General features: G+C 43.1%; 1 protein-coding gene across 1 annotated transcript in view; it reads right to left on the reverse strand.

The window, feature by feature from the left end:
• Positions 1-1874: 1874 nt before the first annotated feature.
• Positions 1875-27140, reverse strand: part of ptk7b (protein tyrosine kinase 7b) — a 77062-nt gene continuing 51796 nt past the window's right edge. The window contains exons 3-20 of the mRNA XM_084376090.1: positions 19466-19568; positions 19023-19207; positions 16576-16723; positions 14060-14190; positions 12118-12384; positions 11421-11557; positions 11122-11257; positions 10360-10479; positions 9897-10046; positions 9395-9542; positions 7919-8046; positions 7286-7486; positions 6026-6187; positions 5684-5916; positions 5504-5584; positions 4824-4975; positions 4500-4678; positions 1875-3745 (exon numbers count right to left, since the gene is read on the reverse strand). Coding sequence (XP_084232216.1) covers positions 3585-3745; positions 4500-4678; positions 4824-4975; positions 5504-5584; positions 5684-5916; positions 6026-6187; positions 7286-7486; positions 7919-8046; positions 9395-9542; positions 9897-10046; positions 10360-10479; positions 11122-11257; positions 11421-11557; positions 12118-12384; positions 14060-14190; positions 16576-16723; positions 19023-19207; positions 19466-19568 — 2822 coding nt within the window. The 3' untranslated portion in view covers positions 1875-3584. The remainder of the gene's footprint in view (positions 3746-4499; positions 4679-4823; positions 4976-5503; positions 5585-5683; positions 5917-6025; positions 6188-7285; positions 7487-7918; positions 8047-9394; positions 9543-9896; positions 10047-10359; positions 10480-11121; positions 11258-11420; positions 11558-12117; positions 12385-14059; positions 14191-16575; positions 16724-19022; positions 19208-19465; positions 19569-27140) is intronic.

A 27140-nucleotide genomic window follows, 5' to 3' on the forward strand; every position in this document is an offset into this window, starting at 1 on the left:
GTACAAGTGTCCCAGTAAATCAAGTGAGGCAGCATGTAGACACCAGGACCCTGAAACTGCAGCAGCTAAATGGAATCCGGCCATCTTTGATGCTCTTATCTCGTTGTGACACGTCCATAAGGGCTATCACAGGAAAATCTACCAGAACCTACCAGGTGTACTTATCTGACAGTGTTTGCAATGATGCAATGAACCCAACCCCTCGAGTGCTGCAGACAGGTTAAAACAAATACTAAATATTATGGTATTTGAACGTGGTTTCTTTCCTAAGATTTTTTTGGCACTATGCTCAGGGATTTTTATTTGAATGTATGGGCTTTTATGACCATGAGAACTCCTTGGGGTGGAAATGCACATGGGAGATAAAGTTGTCACAATATGACAAGTATTAAATGAGTTGAGGTATCATGTTTCACACACTGAATGATAAAAAAAAAAGATACCTCCAACATACCAAACACTCCAAAGGGTGGTTCTGTGTGCAGGTTTGAAGTTGAGCCTCTTTATCCATCACTACACAGTACTTGGACAGCAGACCACCAAGCTCCCATGGGCCGCAATCTGAGCTCTCATTGTCAAAATCTGGAAGAGGAGACCCACAATGCTTCAGGATGAACTCATACATCTACAGTGAGCTGCTGAGGTCGCCTTTAAGCACCAAATGAAACGTGACATTTTACATGATGACATATTTTTTATCAGATCAAATGAGAACACATCGTCACTAATCCAGGGCAACATGGACTCGTACTCATATTGGCACCCTCTTTTGCAGCTATAAAAGGCCATGTTAGCCTATTCAACTCTAAACATAATTATAAGGAAAAAAAACTACTTGGCATGCTTTAGTGGTCAGGGTTAAAAACACCTACAGAAGATATACAGCGCCCTCCAGTGGTTAATGGGAGAACTATGGGATCAGCAGGCCGGAACGAATGAGTGTGTAGGGGATTTTACTGCAAAACACAGGTGGCTTTACATATTACAAACCATTGAACTGTTTGTACAATTTCACTGATTTCAAAGATGATTCCATCAGCTTTGAGATTGATTTTGTAGTTACAAGCAGCTGTTATCTACACACAGCCAGAAAACCACCTTGTTGGGACTTGCTTGAGGTCGGTAATCCACCTCTGAACATTTCATCACCTTTGTTTTCACTTAAAATTATATTTAGTGGTTTAGTAGCTGCAAGCAGGAGCAAGCGGCAACAATTTAAATTATTTTCACGGCATTTTATTTTGAATACCCAGCAACACCAATGCAATGTGTCTCAGCAAGCTGAATGCCTAATTAGGAGTTTTCTTGTCAACATCAACTGGTAAGAATTTTGAAAATGGTCTCACATACACATGCAACACCACTCAAACTTGGATAAAAGGGCATGTCCAGTGGGGTTATTAACTGTCATGCAAGTTTAAATCAAATTAAATCAAAATTATCAACAGAATGTGACGGAATAACAGTTTCAATGTTATGACGTCTACGTTTTGTGTTGCAAAGCATTTTTAGCATGCTAACCATCTAGCCCCTGCCCTTCACGGTAAACAGCTCCTGTGCTAGCATATAAACACTAACATTACCCTTGTGCTCCGAGTCCAGACTGCTAACCACATAGCTAACAGAGCAAACTGGCTAACAGCATCTACAGTTAGCAGATGCTCTGATGACATGCTGCCCCCCATTTGTTTTGAGTAGGAACAACAGGTGGCCAATTCTTACATATTGTCCCTTTAAAGTATTTGAAAGTTGATTTTCATAGCAAACTAGAAAGGACCAAAAAAACTAATAATTGATAGAATATTAAGAACCTGTTGGCAACAGTTCTCGATCAAGAAGGTTGATCTCTACGGTATTAATCACAACACATCGGGTAAAAACACTGTGAACCTTTATTGACAGCAGCATGTATACTTTTGTATATATCTGTGATTACTGTGAACATTTGCTGAAGCAGATTAAAAAAGACGACTAGGTGTGAGTGCCTAGCATTCATAAAAACAAAACATTACACTAAAAACAACGTATAAAAAACAAGTTCATAAACAAAAGGCCATTGAATTTGATTAGATAATGTAAAAAAAAAAAAAAAAAAAGAGGGAGACAGTTAAGATAATCCTTCATTTACCAGGCACTTAAATGAGTACTGGTGACCAGCAGTCACTCTTTTTACCTCCTTTGTATGTTGTGTTAGCATATTCAGCTGCTTACCAGGCTGAACACACGTTGAGATGGACCGTGAGAATGAATACATCAGAGAAGTACCTTCCTATTATAAACAGTTAAAAAAAGACAGGACCTTCATCATAAATAAACAGGCCTTGCATGTCCTACTACACAACATGATAGAGACAAAGAGGGATATTCTTTTAAGTGAAGTTAGTGCATGGCTTCTACATTATGTACACATTGCTGCCTGGTCTGATGGTCCACGTCGCAGCATTGCACAAAACAAATGGACCACAAGGGAAACTGTGATTGGACCTCTGGAGAAATTACGTTGCAGGTTACACACAGTGATAGGCTGCATCCCTGCAACTGAGATAACATGATAATGTTAATGTGGTATAATGGGTATTCTTACCCAGAAGTAGTGACCGATAAGCACCTCAAAGTTAATACAAGAACAAACCACACATAAAAAAACGTACAAAGCCCACACTGGCACAATCTCATCTATTCAATATATTCCTTGGCTATAAAGTTGATCTTTTTTTATGTTCCTGAAGTGTTACCGTAACACGGATTACTTTTTCAACAAGTCTCCTCATGTTGCAAAGCGTAACAGACGGCGAACCTTCATGCAAACCTCATTCCACTTCTTCTTTGAACATACACTGGAGCATAGGGACAGTTCAGTGGCGCACACACACACACACACACACACACACACACACACACACACACACAGACACACAGACACAGAGACACACACACACTTTGGAGGATGGTGATGGACAGAGTAGCAGATCTCTCCTCCAGGATTAGGGTGGCGGACTCAGGGTGCAGCTGATCGGATTTTAACAGACTGAGATGTTGATAGGTTATTTAAGAAGATTCACGGCTCCACTGATGACACATTATTTCCAACGTTCCTTCAAAATTCTCTCCAGTTTTCTTTCGGTATTGATCGTTGCCAGTGAAAGCACTGTACCTAGCATCCCCACAAAGCAGTTGGAGGTCTGGGTGAGTGTGTGTGCGGAGGGGGAGAGGCACTGAGGTTGTGAGGCTCCGTGACACAAAGTGTTTCTGGGACAGAGCGGCCGCAGACAGGCTGGCAGGGTCACAGTGGAACCACAGACTGGGAGGAGGGGGGGGGGGGTCATCCATGCTGCGGTTAAGGCAAACGTAAACTCCTGGCACTGCTCACAAGAAGCCATTCACACAAACGTGAGTGCGTTTCCACTGATAGAGCAAAGAAGTCTGATCCACACACCCTCTATTTGAAATGCATATTAAAAAAAGTGTTTTCTCCTCAACCCTCTTCCCTGAAATGTGAGAGACTAATAATCCAGCTTTCTTGTCTTTATTTTGGGGGAAGGGGGTCGGGTAAAGTTCCCCTCTGATGTGGGGTCATGGTCGTCTCAGACTTTGCTGTCAGAGGGCAGCTCTCCCAGGGCGTGCACGATTTCAGTGAAGGAGGGACGCTCTTTGAGGCTCAGCGCCCAGCAGCGGGCCATGAGCTTGTAGATTTTGGAGGGACATCCGTCTGGAACAGGCAGCTTCAGCTTCCCTCCCTGCAGAGCTGGAGGGGTGAAGGACCAGCAGAGAGAGGGAGGTTAGACCGAAATCAGAAATATGGACACACGGTGTTTGACTGCAACATTTAATGGACATTCTGTGACTTACCCAGAGAACTGATTATATACGACGTCTCAAATTTACATTTATTATTCATACTTAAAGCTCTCATACTGTAGAAAGTGAGGCTTCTATTTTTTTGTGGGATAATAAAGTAGATCTTGGAGCTACATAAATACTGTGACGGTATTAAAACGCTCAATCACTGGAGACATGCACACAGCCTGTACTCAGAATCTGTGCCTTTAAATGAGCCGTTACAACTTCCGTAAGGTTGTGATGTCACATCTATACAGACACCGCCCTCAGCCACGCCCCCAGCATCGCTGTGGTTGCAAAAACACCAGCATAGCTGGTGTGAAAACAAAAACTAATGAAAGCTGACCAATCAGAACAGACTAGGCTTTTTGGGGAAAGGAGCCTTAAAGAGACAGGCAGGGTTCAGATGGAGGGTGAACAGAGGTGCTGCAGCAGTTGTATTATAATTCTACAGTATTAGAAAATAATGTGTTTTTTGAACACGAAAACATGTAAACATTTTCTAGAAGACTCCCAAGAATAAAAATATGAATCTAAAAATGGGCATAATATGGGACATTTAATGACCAAGCAGGGCTTCTTTATCCTGAAAGACCTTGTTTTGTCTGTGCTGAATCAGAAAATGGACTAAAAACAAGGCACTAAAGCACCATACTGACCTTCTAGTGTCTCATCGTCGCTGAGTTTGGTATATGGCATTTCCCCGTGACTGAAAACCTCCCACATCAACACTCCGAAGGCCCACACATCAGACTTGGTGGAGAAGTCGTCTTCAAACACAGACTCTGATGGGAGCCAGCGCAGTGGGATCCATGCCTGTCTGTAGTGGTAGTACTCACTACGTACAAGAGAGAGATGACAGGGAGACGGAAACAAATCAGCCAGTTGAACAGAGATGTCCCAGAATTTTAATCGTGCCATTTAATGCAGCTGGTGATTAAATGGAGTGATAATTATGAAATCATGTCGCTTTTCCAACAGACCTATTGTAGACGTCCTTGCTGAGGCTGAGTGACGACACTTTGACACGCCTCTGACTGTTGATCAGGCAGTTTCGGGCGGCAAGGTCTTTGTGAACAAAACGGTGATTGGACAGATGCTCCATCCCACGAGCCACCTGGGCACAGATGGAAACCTGAAGGGAGAAAAGAGAAAAATGGAGAATAAATAAACTCTCAAGGTAAAGTGCTTTCCATTATAGTTTAACATCAGCAGCAGCAATTATCAAGGTTTTCCTTGGTTGCATCAGTTTGTCATTTTGAGAAAAAAAAGTCTTCTCTGGTTGCTTGGCAACCCCGAGGTAAGAAGACTCCAGGAGGTCACAGGCCAAGAAATTAATTGTCCAGCACGTAACCCCCAGTAAAACATTGACTTCTTATTTCAACACTTACCCGTACACATTAAACAAAGAGTATGTAGAGGACGTGATAATCAGTGAGCATGGAAAAAGCCATGTTTAGGCTCCACGCTAAGCTACTCTCAACGTCTCTTGACTGTAGTTTCATATTTAGGGTACACATGAGGGAGGCACTGATCTTATCCAACTCTCAAGAAAGCAAATAAGTGTGTTTTCAAGAATATCTTAATATTGCATTGAGGGAACTTGATCTCATAAGGAATGAGACAACTTACAATTATTTTTGCATCCACATTCAACACTTACTTTGGTCTTGGTGCTGATAGGCTGAGATTTGATCTTGTCATCTTTGCTTTTGGAAATTCTCAGGAACTGCTTCAGGTCTCCCTGGTATGATAAAAGCAAAAAAAAGGGAGAATTATATCAGGTAAAATATATATTTTTACATCCTTCTGTTTGTGTGTGCTTCTCTTTCTGTGTAATTACCAGGTCATAGTACTCTAGGATCATGTAGTGGGGCTCTGCCTCCCTACACAGGCCCAACAGGCGGACGACGTTGGGGTGGCTGAGCTTGGCAAACATTTCAGCTTCGCGGCGGAAGTCGAGCTGGAGCTGTTCGTCTCTGCTCTGCAAGCTCTTCACCAACACCACCGTCTCCTCCTCGCTCTCCTCGATACCCTTAGCTTTGCATAGCAGCACCTCGCCAAACTCCCCTTTACCTGAACATATCGTACAGCGCATATCGTTTTAGTCAGTGAAAACACCGGATCAGAGTACAAGGACATTCACTCTCAGTTAAAACATGGAGGAGTGTGTAAATTAATCTACCTAAAGTAGTGATGGTTTGCAGGTTTGCTCGAGGAAAGTGGAGTTTATCATTATTGACATGGCTGTGGCGTTTCTCGGTTGTTGCCACGGTACCCATGTTGGTGAGTGCCACCTCTTCCTGGATCTCAGTGGTGGTGTGGCCATTTTGTTGAACAGCCCCACCTGATAAGCACAACACACATCCCATGGGGTTAAAGGTCATATACATAGGTCACATCTCAGTAACTATTACAGGGCACTGTAAATGTGACGTGTCCAAGTACAGAGCAATTCCTTCATCATTGCCTTATAAAGAAAAATGAAACAAACAAATCCAAAACTTGTTGTTCTGCTGAGCCAAATCTAATGCGTTCAAATTAAAGTCACATTTCATTTGAAATTTCAAACATCCAACCATCAAGTGCTCCAGGTACACAAAGCCAGACATAAACAAAAAAATATGGCCGACCATCACAGACTGATGTTTTTTTGGCAAATGTACACACAATTGCACAGCAATACAGGCTGCTTTACTCCTTGAGGGAGTTAGGTAACAGACGCCTTCGTAAATCTTTTGTTACGGCCCTTTTATAATTGGAAACACATGTACATATTCCCTTCTCTACCCTCATACAAATACTGTCGTCCACAAATTACTCTCCTCCTCATGGGTGCTGCCATTGTGGTGTGACTTCAGACAACTGCTCCACAACTACTGAACACAAATAGAGTTGTGACTCAGAAAATCACTACGATTAAACTTCATATAGAGGAAGCAAATTATTTTAACAAAAATTTCATAGTAGTTCTTGTGTTCTAAGGTGTCTCAAGAGTTGTTTCACCACCATTCACAGTTAATTATGATTATTTCCAGGTTTTTCAAAAACTGTGCTCCTATTTGTTCAAAAAAGCACCATTTTCTTGCCAACATGTCTTATTCTCAGTATTTATCTGTTTATTTGCCTTTGTCCTGATGTCTTTGTGACTCTATTTTTAAAAATAAGACTAAAGTTTATTATTATTACCATTTCCTTCTGTATATCAAATCTGCTCAGAGTTAGTTTAGACCATGGAACTGGTAAACAGCTAATGTGACGAATTTTATCTGAGCCTGTGCTATTTCACATGTTGTAAATGCAATACCCAGGATAACCTCAAGATGGCAGCAAATATCCTGAACATTTCACCAACGCTTTGAGAACCATAAAGTTGAGGGAATATGAACATAACTTCCTGCCTGACCACAAACCATACACATTCTTCTCCATCAAACATTCTTACCATTGAGACACTCCATCTCAGGCTCCTCTCCGTCCTGGCCCTTCTGCAGTCTTTTGGCATTGCGTCTCTTCTTGCAGTAGAACATGAGTCCCAGCACCACGATGATGTAAGCCACAGCTGCTCCCACAGACAGTCCGATGGTTTGGATCATCTTATAAGGAGCCCTGTCCATTTCATCATCAAAGGGAGGCATTGGTTTGTCTGTTGGGCACAGGCAGCAATTGTGGTTAACTTTAATTCAATTCTTCTACTGAGCTAATAAGGAATACCATGCTGCTACTTTGCAAGAAAATTAGTTGATATGGGACACTAGTGAAAGTATGTGACTGCAAATTTCAGCTTCAGTCAGCACACAGGAGCCTCAGAGTTATTAGATCTAATGTCTGCCCAATCCCATCACCTCAGTGACAGCCGTGGCGTCAGTGTCGTGGCTGTAGTTATTAACCTGTCGAGATGGATGACAGGCAGAGGGTGAGGGTTTAATAAAGGCCTTCATCCTTTGCTTGTGATCGCGGTCTACACCCAATGTGTGCACCTTTGTTCCTGATAAAGAAAGCCTGTGTAATTGCAGTATGTCTGTGTGCCGACGTACAGTATATGTATGCCGACGTACAGTATGTGTGTTAAACTCACCCACTACAAATAGCTGAGCCACACGGTCTTTGATGCTGCAGCTGTTTCCAGCCACACATGTGTATTTGCCGGTGTCATCAGTAGTGACATCTTTAATCACCAACGTGCCATTGGGCATCTTCTGGAACCTGGAAGAAAGAGGGACAGGACTGATGAAGCTGGAGGGAAACACGAGGGTAACAGAAGGAGGCCAGAAAGAACATGCTCCATGTCACGAGACACAGTTTGAAGATCTTCAACCCGTGTTGAACAGAAGTGATCAGGTATAATATATATTATAGAGAGGTAGTGGAAATTGGACTGTTCAAAAAATATTGATAATCATGAGAATACATTCATCTCTTGCTTTAAAGTTTAAAGTTCAGTTTTAGCACATTAATGGTCGTCGGAAGAAAATAGTTTCCAATTAGGATGACTTTCTCCAATTTCAGACTTTTTTTTTTATTAATTCACATATTGCATATCAATTTTCTTGCTTGCATACAGTTTGCAATATGGTATTAGGTTGTAACTGTCGAGACATGGTGACCAAAAGTTATCAGTTAGCACATTAACCCTGATCAATACAACACATCTTCTTTGTAAGCGTCCATGTTGTTTCCATATTAAAGGTGTCCTGCATGTTTTAGATGTTTACCTGCTCCAACACACCTGATTCAAATGAATGACTCGTTATCAGGCTTCAGCAGAGCTTGATGATGAGCTGATCTATTCCCTGCTTCTAAAACATGCAGGTCAGTGGGCCCCATGAACAGGACTGAAAACACTGGCATACTCTAATTTATTGAAGATGATTTAAAGCCTATTACATATATATACACACACACAATAAGCCTTGTTTAGGAATGTTTCATATTCTTATCCTAAATCTCTTCCCCAATCAAGACCCCTGAAACTGTTTGTGGGCAAGTTTTCATTCACAGAAACCATACTAGAAATCAGTCATCAGAGCTGTGCCGCACGGTGACAGAAATAAAGTGGGAATGGTTTGGCATAGAGTCAGATTATGGAAATGTTAACAAAGAAGACTTTGACGTGAGGCCATTGAGGGGATATGTGACAACAGAATATTATACTGTACACGTGGACGATGTTACACTATCAGGTTTAATAATGGAGGATGTTCACCTGGACGGTGGAAACTATTACTATCATATATACTGAAAACTATAAGTAAAAATAAAATGTTATACAAGAAGGCTGTCGAGGCATTCACTATATTGGCAGGCCACGATGATAATATGGTAAACAGAATATTCATTTTGCACTACATTTATTCTCCCCGTTGAGAGAGGCAGACATCTGTTCATGTCTGGTACAACAGCTCTGAAACACTCATGAAAACATGAAACATTTGTGAATGTGACACATTCTCTAAATGACTCTTTCATGCCACTTAAAAACAAATCTATACAAGACATTCTTGCATTCAGGTATGATAGAGAAGAGTAGAAGACAAAGACGTGTCCCATTTACCTCCTGTTCTTGCTGATGTCCAGCTTCTTGTCTTTGTCCATCCAATGAATGTGCGGCTCGGGGTCGCCGGTGGCCTGACAGTGCAGGACGGCTGTGTGTCCTTGGTACACTGTTGTGTACTCTGGCTCCACCTTAAACTGAATGTACACTACATGTGCACAAACACACACACACACACACACATTAGTACAACCCTTTTTACACCACAACTGGGCTGTAACATTTCCTTTACAAACTGTGGTGACTGTGGTTTACATCCTCTCGGTTACACTCGACAACCCTAATGCAATTCATTACTGGGCTGTAAAAAGGCCACCAAACACACAATAAATGCTGCTGTATTTGCCACTTGATGACAATGATCAATGACTGTGTCATATAAAACTACCCTCAGATGCACTGAGACCGCAAGCACTCTGGATGTGGGACTGATGACTAATGTGGTAGCCTGACCCTTTTTCTAACAATCCCCTGCCTGCAGGATGATGAGCGAGAGGTTTACCGGCCACAGTGAGGGTCACCAGGGCTCTGATCTCCCCCTGCAGGCTGTTGGAGGCGATGCATGTGTAGTTGCCGGCGTCGCTGCGGGTGACTTTGGTGAAGTGGAGCTGGCCGTTCCTCTGCTCGACGTGAGGCGGTACCTCTCCTCCGTCTGCAGGGGGAGACAGAGAGACACACAGAGGGGTTAGGAGGGCTGAGTCTGGTTGAACCGACTCCTTCCTGGCAAACGCAGATGAAGGGGGGAAATGATCCATGATGATGAATCTTCCTCACACTGTTTATTGCAGATTCTGTGCGTGGTTCCACATATTCTTGTGGAAACATCATTCATCATCATTAGCATGCTAGGAATGAAGGGAACTGCTGCATTTTGGATGAGATATTTCCTCAAGAGAGTGTTTAACAGTGATTCCTTATCTGATTTAAGCTACTGTGAGCTAAGGTTAAGCCAGCGGCGTGCACACCTGCTTTGGTCCAGCGGACGGTGGGGCTCTCCCTGCCTTTAGCCGAGCACTGGATGGTGATCTCGTTATCCAGTTCCAGGCACTGTACAGGCTGGGGGTTCGGGGTGAACTTCAGCTTCTCTGAAACACAAGTCCAAACATCACACATACATTACACACGTGGTAAACACTGACGGAGGCGATCCCATGATCTACAGTATGTGTCAAAGCCGCTTTTGTGCAACTAGCACTGCAGATGAGATGACACACATCATGTTCAGACACATTCAGGGAAATGCAGCTACATGCACACACAGATCTGAGTATAGAAACTGAGGTCTATCAGAGGCTGAGATCATATAAACACAGAGATTGGCCAGACAAAACAGGGACATGTCAGCCCATCTATCACAGTAATCCTATAGCAGCAAAGCTACACTGATAGGAATTTATCATGGAGATAATGTGTGAAAATGGAGGCTGGAACAAAGCTGCCGTGCATGAGTCACATTTTACACCTCTGTGGGTGTCCTGCAGGACACAACATAGACATGCTCTTCCTATTTTAGGAAACACACACATTCACACGCTCAAGCCTACAGGCGCGACCACATTTGTTTTAGATTTTCTCTCAACGCTGTTAGTCATTACGCCCTGGATATGATTCAACCATTGCACATTACATTTCGGTAATTGTGGAGAACAACTTTAAATACATGCTCATCGAGAATTGTGTAATGTACTGTACGTATTGATCAACTGGGTGATTTTCTCGCAGCTTACCGAGCACGGTAACTTTAGCTTGGCCAGACAGTCGACCGCCTGCGGTCTTGGTTTCACAGCTGTACAGCTGTCCGTCGTACACCTCCACATTGTTGATCCTGAGGGTGCCGTTAGGGAACAGCTTAAAACGAGAGTCCTGGGGGGAAGAAAGAGAGGTTTTCTTTAATGTAAAACTCTCTTATGTCACACAATTTGGAGAGCTTTTATCTGCTGGGTGTAGACAGAATGCCTGTTTGTGTGTGTGTGTGTGTGTGTGTCATTGTGTGTGTGTGTGTGTGTTATTGTGTTTGCTAACTGACCTCTGGTGTGATCATGATGCTGTTGCGGTACCAGGTGACCTCAGGTTCAGGGTTGGCCTGAGCGTGACAGTGAAGATAACCTGGTTTACCCTCCTCTAAGTAGCTGTCCTGAGGCCTCGTCACCCACACTGGGGGAGCTGTGGAGACAAAAACACAGACAACGCATTACAGTCTCATAGCATCAGTATAGACATTTAACACTTACTTATACAGTTAGACATAATAGTTCTTTGGTTAATGCCAGCACGTTGAAGTCATACACAAAGTGTTAATGTGCTCGGCATGTTGTTCAGTCTTAACTTACTGTAGAAGCCATTAACAATCACAGTGTTCCCACTTCCCACCATGCTCCTGACATTAAAACAACGTGACTTATTAAGTTAGCCCAATGTAATGTAAGACAACCACTTATTCAACGCTTTGCGTCGTGAGCACATAATTAAAGCGCCGTCTTATCGGTAGAAATGTTATTCTAAGATGATGAATACTTTCTGATGTATTTGTGCCCATCTCTGATTGTCAGTTAACACATTTTTAATTGGTTACATTCTTAACGGTGATTAATCAATAAATGTTCAATAACATCCCTTGTCAAAGTTGAAGTGATATCAGACTTTTTCATCTTTAGTATGGGTAAAGTTCAGAAAACACTGAAACTAGTTAAATGTCCCTTTAAATTAATCTGAGTATGACTCACTGGCCACAGTGAAGGTGAACTCCTGTGTCTTGCGTCCTGCCTTGTTCTGGGCCACACAGGTGTAGGTGCCAGAATCGCCCCCCTCTGTGGGACTGAAGACCAGATCCAGCTCATCCTGGTACACTCTGCCCTCTGTGGGCACCCGCTGACCTTCTCTCTCCCACCAAACCTCCGGCTCAGGTCTGCCACGTGGGGGACGACAGGCCACTCGCTGCAGGGTGTCCGCTGTGAAAACCGTCGACATCTTGGGCACCATGTCCTCTATCTCTGTAGTGGAGAGCAGGGAGATTTTTCAGCTCGAAGTAGCAATCTGAATGCTGAAATTGATTTCCATTCACACGAGGCCCCTGATAATCATCCATCTGTCTTCAAAGCCACGGAAGCATTACTGACTTTTGAATTTCATGAGCAGCCAAGAGCATGCTTAATTCCAACACACAGTTCTGCTAACGGATTTCCTGTCTTGTTAGGAAAAGTCCTCTGATTTGTAGCGCAGGCCACAGTAATTAGAGAACAAAGCACACAGTAGGCGAACTGAGTATATAGGTTGTATGGGAATTAACTAGGGAATGTGTGAGGTGGGTCATATCAAAACTGGCAGCCCCTATACAGAAAGTGGAATGTGATCTGTGGACTCACAAGACCTCCCACTACTGTGTAGTTTAATACTGTGTGTGTCCCAAATGGAAGTCATTAATTCTTTATTGGCCGACAATGCTCCGAAAGCTGGTCAATGGCTTCGACCTTCTACTAGTCTAAGATCTAAATCGATTAATGAGAACAGAGCGAAACACACATTTCTCAGCAGATGAAAGAGAAGCGGAGCTGGGTGGAGGAGGGTAAGGGGGGCAGCGAAGTGAATGAGGTGGAGCTACGATGGAGCGACTGTTTAAACTTGTCCCCTAAATACTGAATTCTACTGTGACACAATCCCCTATAATGCCTGCAGGGATTACCATCAGATTAAGTGAATTAAGGTATTTAAATGGAGCTGCGGATCACTGGGTTAAAACTGCAGATACAGTCGAACCTCGTTAATCCAAAACCCTTGGGGAAAAGGGGCTGCTCGGGAGGAATAAAGTACTTGGGACCCTGAAACGCAGAGAAATTCCAGCCCTAAGCTCATTCAAAATATTTGACTTGCATGCACTTGCATTTCAAAATGCTGGCTGATTAGTAAGATGAGAAGATACTACAGCTTGTTCCTGCTTTAAGCTCAAGCAGACATTTAAAGAGTAGTGGATTTAGACAGGAAAAAAGCAGGCGCTGTAATGAGCAATATTAAAAACTCTGATGTGTCTAGACTTGTATATTACATTACATTGTTTTCTCTGTGTGTACCTGTAACCTAATCTTTGTGTACAACCACAAAGTTGTATTATTAAAGTTCTGATGTTATTTTTTCATTTTATAGTGGTTTACACACCTGTTCACATTTCTCACAAGTCAGCCTCTATTGAAGTTGGATGACGATCACAGGGCAGGTCTAATTACGTTAAACATTTCACAACCTCATAATTACGCTGCTCGTTAGCCAGTTTGAGTCATACTGGTGTGTTATCTAACACATGTTCAGCCAGGTGCTGCTGCACTTTGGAGAAAGTTTGTTGAGCTAAACAAGCTTGGCAAACAGCTGGACTGTTGGAGGAAATAATATGGAGGGGAAGCAGGAAAATGCTCCGGCACAGCGTGTGTAGTGGATACAGCTGGTCCGGATGTCAATAAGGGAATGTCATTATCATCGGAGAGATCTGGCTCTAAGTGAAAGAGCCAGAAGAAGAAGAGGGGAGGGCAGAATGAGATGGAGGGGAAGGATAAATATGTAATCCAAATGCCCCCTCTCACTCTCAGATTACATACACAGGTGTTTATCTCTCACCAGTTCAACAACTGCAAATATGTGTGTGTGTGTGTGTGTGTGTGTGTGTGTGTGTGTGTGTACCTGCTATGAGTAGGGAGGCCTCTAGCGTAACGTGGGACCCTCTGAGGCCACGGCCAACGCACTTGTAAGTCCCTGTGTTCCTGGGCTTGACCTGGGTGATCAGCAGTGTGCCGTTCGGGAGCAGGACCACACTGTCGGGAAGAAACAGACAAGTTACACTTCCAGATCGCCTTGTTTATACTGCCTCACCATCACCAGTGTTGGGGGTACCGGTTACAAAGTAAAGCTGTAATCAGATTACATTTGTCTGTAATAGAGTTGCAATGTTATGAGATTTTCACGGTATGATAACCATCACAGTTACACGGTATGACAGGATATGATATTACACAATTATTATTCTCATCAGTTACAGTGACCCTTAAAAGGGATGAAAGCAGAAGGGTTTTCTTTATAATTTCATTAAAAAAATATATCCTGACAGACATGAAACCTCATATAAACTTGAAATATAATATTTTTTAATAACACTAATAATTAAACTAATAATGTAACACATTACTATTCCTTAATTCAGAAATCACATTACAGTTACTTATGAAACAGTCATGTCGTGAGTTGGGTTTCATACACTCTTTAACTATCTGCGTGTTGGGTGGATAGAAAAAAATCATTAAACAGGCCTCTTCATGCCCACTTGCACAACAATCGCCTGACCTCAGCTCAAGTTAACCCAGTGACACCGTCCAGTGTACAGGTCTTGTGCTGGCTCATGAGTTAGAGCCTCTGCTGTAGTGGTAAACACGATTGAATGAGTGCCTGAAAGTCTAGGCTATTTTAACATGGGCCTACTTTTTCTTGTTAGGCATATTACCTGAATCTATCTGAATTGCCCTGATTCACTAAAACCCAGGCCATCTGCTGCTCTAAATAGGTTAAAGGAAATACTTAGAGTCAGCTCAAAGAACACAAAGAAATGTGTCCTACATAGTGAGTTCATTTTAAAAAAAGTCTTGTGCTTTTCCTGACGGCTGGCCACTGGGATCTGGCAGGCTGAAGGGAGTATTGGTGCCAGTGATGGACGGGATGAGAAGTAATTAAAGGCTGACCTTAAGCCAGCTCCAGGGATGACAGATAAGGAGCTGCACATCCCAGGCAGCACAGAAATCAGCTCCACAGACCGGACAACTCAACAGCTCATCACAGCTGTATGAAAAAGTCGTTATGAAGCTCATGGGAAATGAGGATATGTAAAACAGAGTGAAATAAGTAAAAAGCACTGCTGGATGCATTTAGGAAGCTGGGGAATTCCTGAGGAGAGTTTTCCAAAAGCAGGATTCATCCAAGACTATCTGGTTTTGCACTGGATTCCCTCAGGAGGGCTGATATTTCTGTGCCATCTCTTCTCTTCTTGTCTGTTCAATAGCGGGAGGGAAATGAGCTTTGGGAGCTTGTGTGAGTTTCCACAGGAGAAATGGAGAACAAGTCTGTGGAATATTACTTCACTGCGAAGAAACAGTCTAAAATAACCACAAAAACAAAATGAAAAGAGGGAATCATCTTAATAGCTACATTTGATCCTACTCATACAGAATACAATTTCAGATTTTTGCCTCCACAGTTGGTTTGACCCATGGGGCAATATTTTTTTTCTGTCTGCAAAAATAGCCGTGAGCTTACACTGGCATGTTTTTTCTTGGTTTCATGCTTATGGAAAACAACCTTCATCAAACATTCGCACATAAAAAGGGGGGTTGTCTGAACAGTGCAGGTGCAAAACAGACGATAACCCCTGCAGAGCAGCTGCATTCCTCGGGCGTTATATCAGCCCAGATCAATAAACACAAACACACCAGGCCTCCTTGGAATACAGTGCGTGTGTTTTTATACTCATGCTCATTACACAGCACCTAGCACCAGCAATCCTGCTGCTGAGTCATCACTGCTGAGGTGACCGAACCCGCCTCTGACAAGCTCATTACACACCGAATAACTATTGATGGAGTCCTTCACATCCCTCCCTCACTGAACACAATAATCACTTCAAAATCGAAAACCAGGCTCTCCATGTGGAACAAGCTGCCCACAGTGTGACTGTGTATAAACATGAGGTGCTATGAACCCCGCGGGAGTACTTGGCACTTGGTATAGAAATTGGTTATTATCTCATTCTTATGGTTTTATAGGGGACATGCTGCTAAGCTGATCTTAGGGGTTTTTTCTGCTTACTGGAGAGCTACAAAGTACCTTATGATAGGCTGGAGGGAAAGGCTGCGTTCAGGTGATGTATGGTAGACTGCAGAGAAACTTTACTGTGCTCTGTTCCAGTAATAATATTCCTTAATGTGCAATCCATCTTAAGACTGAGTAGTAACAGCACACAGAGAGCCGAGAGCCCGATGCAAGAGTTCCACCTCATTGGGTTCAAAGGAATCCCCGAAGCTGGAGCTTATATAATGGTAAGAAAGGAGAGGGAATGAAGTGGGGGCAGGATGTGGGTGGGAGAGGGGCTGTAAGAGATGGATGATGAGAAAGAAAAGAGCGAAGCAGAAGGGAGGATTTAGCCCTCAACATACCGAGTCTTGTTTGCCAGCAGCTCATTTTCGTGATACCACTCCAGCGTTGGGGGCGGTTCGGCGGTGAACTGGCAGTGGAGCGCAGCCTCCTCGTTCTTCAACACCACCTGGTTCTCCGGAGTGACCACCGGCCTCGGAAAACTCTTATCTGTGAGAGAGGTAGACAAACATCTGCATTATTATGTGTGCAGGCATCCGACCATCAAGTTCCAGCTGTGTGGATGTCTGTACACTGATCTGCTCCGGGGCTTTTATTAAAAGCTGCCAACAGCAGCGTGAGGCTCGTAAGCAAGTGGCCTTCAGGTGGCGGTGTGTGTCAACACCTCGGAGGGGCCTCACAGGGAGGCTTAATGAGGTCAATGAACAGACCCTGCAGCTTATCTGCACCATCTTCTCCTCCTTTTTTCACAGGAGATCTTCTCCTTTTTCTCTGCGATTTCTTAAATTCACAATATTATAAAGTGGGGTTAGAAGGACTCAAGTGGGGTCAAATACTCTTGAAACAAGAAAAATCTGTCCCTGACTGATCAATTTGATGCATATCTCAAAGGGTAAACAATGAATAAGAATGATTGTTTTGTATTTTTAAAGGATGGAGGTTTTGTAGTCATTTCATATCACCCAAGAATGCTTTAATGGCATTTTTTTCCTCTATTAACATTCTTTTGACCCCTTCTACCCTGCCAGGCATCCAGTGTTAGCTCTGGCCAACACTTGGCTGCTCTGACCTGCCAGAGATTTGGTAGCGAACAACCTGGAGGAGTAGTAATTACCACAAATATTTAAGGACATTGTTATACTCCAAATACAAAGCTGAAGGGTGTTGAGCTCAATACAGAAATGGGAACATGAAAATACCCTTAATCCAGGATTTAGTGTTTGTATTTTTCAATTCTGAACAGCTCATGGAGGAGCGGTGCCAGTAGCAGTATTAGGATGTGACTACTGGTTTGTGTGAAGAAAAAGAAAGCACACCTGGCCCACCCAGGAAGTCTGAGCGAGGGCCTCATCTTAAGGAGCTGTGACCGTTCACTGAAAACCTGTCTAAATCTGTCAGCTTTTCCTTAAGGTGAAGCCCTATAGAGGAGCAGAGGGTGGTGACATGGTAACTGGAAACTCAACAATTATCCATTCTTCCTTCAGCCAGGTGCTAACCTAGCGTGTCGGCGAGTGTGTGTGCTGCAGGTGGCTAATTAGAGTGGAACAGGGCATCAGGTTTCTCGCACAGATGTGCTGCTGTATGTACAGTACGAGCTCTGCCGTGTAATAGACACACACACACACACACACACACACACACACACACACACACACAGAGTAAACAACAAAAGTCCTGTTGCGATCCTGCAGAAATACAAATAATCTCCCCGTACATCAACACTGTTTGTGAAAGCTGCAGTAACACTCAGATCAACAGAAGGACGCTGCTGTTGCTGAGGGAGCTGATGTTATTGTTCACTCTGTGGATGTTTATGATGTTTCTGTCTGCGTGGGTGGCGGAGGAGGAAGGTGCAAACACACTCTCAGGTAATCACATTAGGAACGCCATCACTGTCTCTTCCTGCTTTCTCTCACCACTAATGGTGCAAAAACACCCCCTCCTCCTCTTCACCGCACTTCCTGGCAAAAGTGGGAATATTTCCTGAAAGCTGAAGATATCATGATTATTAATTACAGCTGAAAGGATTAGTTGATTAAATCTATTCGTTAATTGACAGAGAAGTAATGAGCAAATTGTTACCCGTTAAAGTCATTTTCAAGCTAAAGTGTCAGTCACTGCTTCCAGCTTCTCTAATGTGGGGAACTGCTGATTTTATTCCAATTTATAAAATAGCAAAAATAAATAAAGGACTGTTAGATGGACAAAAAAAGAAATATAAAGACATCGCTTTGGGCTCTTTGAAATTGTGTGGAGCTTTTTTTTTTGGTATTTTCTAGTGTTGTCTGGTTAAACTGCTTTTTTGGTCATTTCTTAAACAAAAAACATTTGCTGGTTCGAGCTTCTTAAAGGTGCACTATGTAAGAATTGTGGTTATATAGTCATCTGGTCTCGACCTGATAGACAATGTGCTGTTTTATTCTCATAACTCAAAATACAAATGTACGAATATGAAAATGTATCAAGAGATCTGTCCCTGTTTGTTTACAGGGCTGTAAAAAGTTCCATAGTGCATCTTTAACTGTAAGGACTATCTGCTGTTCTGTATCATTTATGAGAGTAAATGACGAGTCGTTTGGTTTTCGACTGTTGGTTGGACTAAAGAAGCAATTTGAAGATGTCACTTTGGGCTCTGCGATGTTGCAATGATCTTTTTTACATTTTTTTTTACATTTTACAGACCGATTGATAAATCGCTCTATTGTGAAAGAATTGGTACATTTCTACAGGCAATGCCGTAGGGTGAATTCAACAGGGTAATACTTAACGCAAGCACACACACACACACCTATAATGTTGAGTGTGAAATTGCTGTTGCTGCAGACATGCCCGGCTGCATTCTTGGCGCAGCAGTAGTACAGGCCGTTGTCGTCCGGACTGGCGCTCTTGAAGGTGAGTGTCCTCTCCTTGTTGTTGATCTGATGGCTCTTCTCTGTCAGCTTCACCCCGTCCTTGAACCACTGGCATGTCGGCCTGAGAAGAAGAAGAGGATTAGAGAGGAAAGGCATGAGAGAGGTTAGGGACAAGAGAAGACAAAAATTGGGGAAGAGTCGTGTGATTGATGAAGACAAAAAAGAAGGTACAAAGGTGAAGAGAAGAAGAATAGGACAAGCAGAACATAAGGCCATGAGAGAGGCCAACCAGGACAGAAGAATAGTTTTCAGTACGGTCCTCCACATGATCCTTAACCCCGTGAGCTCTGAACTTGAGGTGATGTGGGAGGAGACTCACCGTGGGTGTCCGTCAATATGGCAGCGCAACGTGACTGGCGCAGAGCTCTCGATGTCCCCTTCTGAGGCGGGCTCCTTCAGAGTCACACCACCACTCTCTAACCCTGAGGAGGAAAAACAGAGGACACTGTAAGCGGGAGGAGTGAGGAAGCATCTGAGGACGGGAGGAATAATGGAGGAGAAGGACAGGAGGAAAAATTGAGTTAAGTGGTCGTCATGTCGTCCGTCCTTGCGGGACACACGGAGATGCTAATGGGTGCTGCAAGGATGAGGGCAGAGGGGCACATTACTGTGACAGCGCTGTGACTCAGGAACAGAGGCAGCGTGGTGAGCTATAGGGTCCTCTCTCCTGAACTCACAGGGCCTTTACAGTGCTTTTTATGGACATTTAATGGACAGCTCATAGACTTACACTGTTGAAAGAGATACTGTGCTGCCCATAAATTCAGGAAACAGTGAACACATTTTGACCTCTGACCTTAGCACACCAATTTAAAATGCAGGAATATTACCTCAAACCAGATCAGGTGTGTCTTCATTACTTCATCATCAGATGAGCAAATGCCACAACAAAGTGATGAGAGGCATCCCTCACACAAGAAACGCGAAACCTGATCAATGGTGTCAGAGTGACAGATGAGCAAGAGGACAAATGAAGAAAACAGATGGCGGGAAATTGATCCATAGTCGTCCCCTGGACACACGATGGTGCAATGAGAAATGAGGGGAACCGAGTGGTTTTCCCATTAAGGGTTTGACCCAGTGCTCTGGGATATATATATCCACTATATACAGTATGTCAAGATATCATCACAGTGGCAAATCATTCCTACATTCTCCTAAAAGGAGGGAAGCATAAGACCATTTTTCAAATGTTGAAGGCAGACTAGTAGATTTATCTCATGAGCCATTTCATCCCACTTTCAATGTGAAGGGCAGTGGTGGCTCCTGCAAGCCAGAAGTTCAGTGTCAGCCATTACAATTCTTAATTTGATCTGATGGAGACTCTTCTGCTGAGAAAATAAATCACTTTTTGCTGCTGAGGCACCTTACTGGCTGTAAGTATGATGTCTACAGTTATCAGAGACTTAAATTTAATGCTTTTTTAGGACCTTTTCAAAATTATTTTTAACCATATTTAAGACCGACTTAGACGAATCTTGTTCTAGTTTTCTTGTTTAAGCATTGCAGGTATAAAGGCAGCAGCATATACGTGGTATGGTTATCAGAGTGAGTTAGGTTTATCTCCACTTTGCCAACAGGTAAATACAAGTATAAATCAAAGAGACAGAATTGAATTCAGTGGTATGTTTAAATATTTTCAACATCAGAAATGTGGACTTTCATACAGAAGAGCTTAATTTATGGCAACTTGTGCAATATCCACTGCCCACTCAGTATCCACTCAGCCTTCACACGCCTGGGAAATAAAAAAAAAGCTACATCAGAATGCTTGTTGTTGATTTCATCTCAGCATTCAATATGATCTCACCCATGAAGCTGATTGGAAAACCTAACACTCTCTGCTTGGTACAACACTCTGCAACTGGATATTGGACTTCCTCACAAGTAGACCCCAGACAGTTTGGACTGGCAGTAACACCTCCTCAACATTAATGCTATACCACTAGACTTCAGAGCAGCTTCATTCCTCAGGCTGTGAGACTCTTCAATTCATCCTCCACACTCCATTTTATGCAAGCCTAGTTTCATTTTTTGAAACCCTAGAGTTGTAAAAAAAATTATGAATAAATTTACCATGTATCATTTTTAAAGCCTAATTTTATAAACTTGAATTTAGAACATTTAGAAACTTCTTAAGGACCTGCAGACCTGCTGTGTGATGCAGCCTTTGTGTTACCTTGCAGGAATTCCCCTTATCTTGTGGTGTGTGTTGACTACACAAATACCTAATGTTTACACCGAGTGAGATCAGCGCTAATTGTTATTTATGTGATGATATATGAGCTGTGGTTATGTGACGTGCACCAACCCAGTGTTGTTACAGGGTGCATACATCTAATTCACAGAGAGAGCATGTTTGTTTGGGTTGCCCTATTTTATGCATGAGTCCACGAGGGGTTTTTTGTGTGCGTTAGTGTGTCTCGTATGTATTAGTGTAAGACATTCCATCATGGCGGGCTCCATTCATTTGGCCTGTGGCTGAATACTGTGGCTGCTTCTCTGGATCATCTATGAAATATGCATGGCATGAGCTTCCACCTGAGAGAGTGGTGGAGAGGGAGGGGGGCAGCACCACTGTGAGGTCAGAGGGGGCGCTAGAGGAAGACCTGTCACAATGAATAACACAGGAAGCTGGCCCAGGGGGATCATGGGAAACCCGTCTCCACAGTAACAGGGCCTCCAACCCTCTTGCTTATATCCCCATCTGCGCTCATTAGCTTCCTCCTAAAACAGATGCCCCAACAACTATGAGTGTGTGTTCACATCATGCTAGAGTGGAACAAATATGTGTGTTTATATGTCTGTTAGAGAAAAGCGTCCGTGGTGGTGAGGTGTGAAATACAGTAGATGATGCTGTGCCCCAAAGCAAGACTGCATGCGCGTAAATGTACTCAAACATCTTTTGAGAGTTAGAATTGGTTTGAGAATTGGTTGTGCATCTCAGTCAAGGACATTCATGTCAATAGCTCCAGCAGCTTAGTGAGGAGGAGGAGGAGGTGATGAAGGCCATGCCAGCAATGGGGACCTGGGGCCAGACGCTCCAGACAGACCTGTTATTAGTGCACTGGAAGCGTATGGGGGCCGACAAAACCAGAAGGGGAAACAGTGAGTCACTGAGGAGGAGGAGAGAGTCAGAAAAAGCGTGATGAAACAACAACTATCATTTGCAGTGTGACTGACATTTGTTAAATGAAATCAAAGAATGTGTTTTAACCTGCCCGGAGCAACAGGTGGGTGTCAAACTGTCAACTTCAGGAGACACAGCTGCAGTTTAAAGTGATACTTTCATACAGGTCTATGTTTTTCTGCTGTCTTTTGCCAATTGGAGAAAAGAAAAGTGATTCAACAAACACCTCTCGGTGTCTGGTATGTCAGTCCTGGGAAAAACCCTCGGACACCTTTTTATATTTGGAAGAAATATTTCACATTCCAGCAGCATGAGTCTGCAATAAGAGGGAAAACAACGAGACAAATAAACAGCCTACATAATGTAGGAAAAAGTAATCACAGTACAGGACACACTGCCTGATCTCCGTGAACAATGAACACCAAATCAACACACACTGCCTTGTGACTGGCTAACGTTTCTCCTACTCACGACCAATTCTCTGTATCATTTCATTTTCAAATTGACCTGGATTCTCTGACAGTCGCACATTCTATCTTTTGCACTGCTCATAACTCCATTCACAACTCAGGTTTCTCCAGCTGTCCACTCGACAAACAGAAGGCGCTCTTTCATAACCTATTAGTGGCAAATACTTCCCCGTAATCCCTCTCAGAATGCATGACTAAGTGTTGGAGCAGGTCTGGCAGCTAACGCCATAATTAGGGGTGTATAATTATTATGTTGGAGGCAGAACAGGAAGCTCTATCAACATGGGGATGATAACAGATGAATTGTGAGGATATTGTGAAGGCAGATGCTTGGACCGTTCGTCCCTCACTGTGCCAAAATACAGCTGTACCAGTGTGTGTTAGTCTGTTTCACTCAATGAGCTGATTTGTTGCCATGGAGAAGGGTTTCTGCAACAGAGAGAGGCAGGGTGGATTGTGTTATCCAGAGCGGTGCTGGGTATAGGATTTGACAGACAGCACCATATGGCTATAGAAGTAACTAAAACATGCGGCAGAGCAGCTTCATATTGTCAAAAAAAAAAAAAAAAAAGGAAAAAGTGCCCTTGCACTCTTCGGAAGAGCGTGACAGACTCAGCTTGCTGTTTCGAATGAGGTGTCAGATTTTATCAGCTGTGGCTGACAGAGGTCAGCAGACCAGGCTGCAAACCACACCAACTCAAGAGATGCTACTGCTGTGACAACGTAGAAAGGGGAGGGTGAGAGGGGGAAAAAGAGTCACAGAGACAGAGACAGTGACAGTGGAGCAAAGTCACTCTGCAGGGGAGAAGCCGACGGATGGAGCCTGGGTCATTAAGCATGAGGAAGAGCTGCATTTCGTCAGCTCGAAAAAATGACAGGAAAAGAAGATGTAGGAACTATGACAGGATGTGCACTGGCAATCACTAAGGATGCGCCAAGATGCATCTGCTGCACTAAAGTAGGTTAAGGAAGGACACATGCTGTGTGATTAAACCAAGATGGCATGTGTGTGATTTAAAAGATTAAACAGAAAGTGCCTTCTTCCCTGTGTTTCCACTCTGTTCTCCCTCTTCCTACGAGCTCACATACTCCACAACACTAACTCTGTCAGTCTGCATCCCGTTACCGAGAGTCAAGTGAAGCGTCACCTCCAGGACCAACAAACATGCTGACAATAGTGATGACTGAGCCCAACGCCTCTGCTGGACGCGGTCTCGCCATGGAGACCCAGTGACCGGGCGGGACAAAAGGATGAAGGGGGGGCTAAAACCTCTATTAGTGAAAACAGAGGGGGGATAATTACTCTGAATAACTCTCAACTGGCAAGATTTGCCCACCCACCATTGAGAGCAAGATAAATTAACTCTCTCCCTGTGGAGGGCGGGAGGGGGAGGGGGAGACAATCTACTCTAGTACAGTCCATGTACAGTATATATGGAATAGCCCACCCCCCAACCCCCCTACAACCCACATTTACTAGTACGCACGCAAACTAGCATACACATGAGCGAACGCACATGCAGGATTACTGCCAGAGGGGGTCTTTACTTTAAAGCTGTGTGCGGCTTTATCGCCCGTTAAATGTATGTTGGGGAAATATGAGAACATCTGTCAAAACATGGTCTGATCCATCTAAAGTGATCCAGAGAAGGACAGCTAAATGCGTTGATATACAGATAGATGTAACATGCAAAGTAATTAGGATGATTTATTACTGTATTCTACTTGTGGGTTTGATTCAGTGCGTTGTGCTGTAAATTATCTTGTTTCTCCTTTAACAGAGGACAGACATTTTTCTGTGAGTGGCTTCTTGTCTCATGTCATGCCTGAGGAGTGCACTCATATTGCTGCATTCGTATTAAACTGATACAAAGCTATCGATGTGACTATTTCCGGCAGAATATTAATGTGAACTGCATTGATAAAATTGTATCCATTAATATCTGCCTCGCAGCTATGTATCTGCTGCTGCTCATATCTGCTCCATGTACTGAGTGTCTGTAGCACTGCGGTCTCTGAAAAGGGAGAAACATGTAGCTGGCATCATATCTCTGCCCTGTCCTCATAGTGGCTTTGCTAAAAGCCTTTGCACACAGCCAATTTCAGATTTGAAAGGCTACTTGATATGATGCCTACCCAGCATCCTCAGACTGCATGCGAAGATGTATGCTGATTACCGGCAGCAATAAGGACATGTCGCATGCATTTGTCATTTTGAATGCTGATACAAAGTAAGTGCGTTGTTGACTACATTGAAGATACACTGGTCAACGCAGTGAGGAGTTTCAGAGGGCCAAATTCAAAATCCACGATTTCCAAGGCCCCAGACAGGTCATATCGGGTGACCCTCTGCACAGGTAAGGTGTGTTTCTGCACTTATGTCTGAAGACAGACATTAGTCTGAAACATGGGGAGGTGTTAACTGTTCATGGGAGCATTATCTAGTGTGTGGACTGTTTTTTTATTTTTCACTTTTGCCTCTTTTACTTGTTTGGATTGAATGTGTGGACACTTCTTAGGTTTACTGCTGTGCTACAGTACAAATGAACCATGTCTATTTAAGCTTTTTATTTTTTGTTTAAACTTTCAAGGCCTTGATTTTCCCCCTCATATTCGTCAAACTTTCAAGGGTTTCACAGACCCTTGCCAAGCCTGTTATTTGCATACCAAATAGATATGGGGCAACATTAGCATTAATTTGTTCTCCACTAAATATCAGACTCATTAGCCACTTAATGCTCCACTTTGTGCACCAACTAAAGTCTAAGCTGGGCAGATGAGTACACTCGGTTTCTAGAGCCTTTTACTGAAAACAGCTGCCTGCAGTATTAGAAATGACACCAAGGTAAGACAGTAAACTAAAACAGTAAAACTGTGAGCAGAAAAAACAAATATATGAGCTTAAGTAGCTCCATACAGCTGAGGGGAACTGCAGAGTTGATGATAATGAACTACACTGTTCACATTACACAATAATTTCATCCACTGTTGATACAAAACATTGCCGCTTTAACATGCTACCTCTTAACCCATTTCTCTAAAATGAAGTGGATGTTTGTGTGATCTGTATATGCCTGAAGACATTAGTGGTGATCAAGCCGCAGCTTATTTTTTACTTAGACCAACATATTTTGACTCTTCTCTGAATGTGTGTGAGAAGAAAGCACATCTACACGCAAATGTACAACCACTTATAAATAAACAAGTGCTCATATATATTTCCATGATAAAAGGAGTTCAGCAAGAAAAAAAGGGTTCTTCTTTTAAATTATTACACCACCTTCCTTCCAATAAAAATATGCCTGTCTGCTCCAATGCGTGGGAATATTAATGACCTGGCAGATAACACAGTGTATTCTGGGTCACGATGCAGCTCTTAAGAACTGGCGCTTCATGTCTAACTCGTTTTCTCTTCTTTCTAATCTGTGGGAGTATGTTAGTTGAGCTTTATTGACACACTACATCATGTTAAATTGCAACACATAAAAGCAGCTCCCTTCAGATGAGACATGGTTCGGAAAACTGATGTGCTCCTTTGGTCTGTGTGGCTAAAACTTTTAATCGTTTAGAGACGGTGCTCAACATCACAGACCACAAATATCCACTGGTGGAGACACATCATACAGTGGGGGTTAAGGCTCTGCTCTCTCCCTCTGTCTGTCCCTCTCAGTCGGTCTCTCAGTTTCGCTACTCGGAGGTCTGGACACTCATCTGCTCTCGTAATCAGCCTTTGAACAATTAACATCACCGCAAAGAAAAACCCCCCGGCTGAATGCTGCTACAGAGGACAACATATTCCAGATGGAGCCATTTTCACTCTGCTTTGCTTTTTGTTTTCTTCTGCCATCAGTACAAACTCAGTGTTTGTAAGACACAAAGGCTTTTCAGTAACAACTGGTACCTGAGGGCCCTCCACAATACGTGAACAAGGTTGTTATTTATCCCAAACAGGGTTGTGCAGAATTCCCATGGCTTCCTCTGAAACTTAAGAGGGTGATTGAGGTTTGGTTATGGGGCTAAACAACAACATTAAGACACTAGTGCGTCACCCCCTTAATGGGACAAAAAAGGTTAGAAAATGCCTGACATGAATTAAAGCTTGAGTAAGTAGGGCTGTGTTAATCTAAACCTAAATAATTATAGAGTTCAAAAGTAAATTACACTGCTCAGAACTTCCTGACAAAAGCCTTTTGATGCTATACGGGAAAAGAGAGTGTTACACAACGGAGAAGCAACAAGAAACACATGCTTGGTGGTACACATATCCAGTTTCCTTTGGACAGAGCAAGAGGAAGCCACAAAGCACAAGGCAACAAGGTGGAAACATTCCTTAGGCTCATACTACCTGTCACTTTATACTCTGACTTTTGTTTTGCTTTTTTGATCCAGAAACT

The sequence above is a fragment of the Pagrus pagrus genome, assembly GCF_965226575.1.
Source record: "Pagrus pagrus genome assembly, chromosome: 15".
NCBI lineage: Eukaryota > Metazoa > Chordata > Actinopteri > Spariformes > Sparidae > Pagrus > Pagrus pagrus.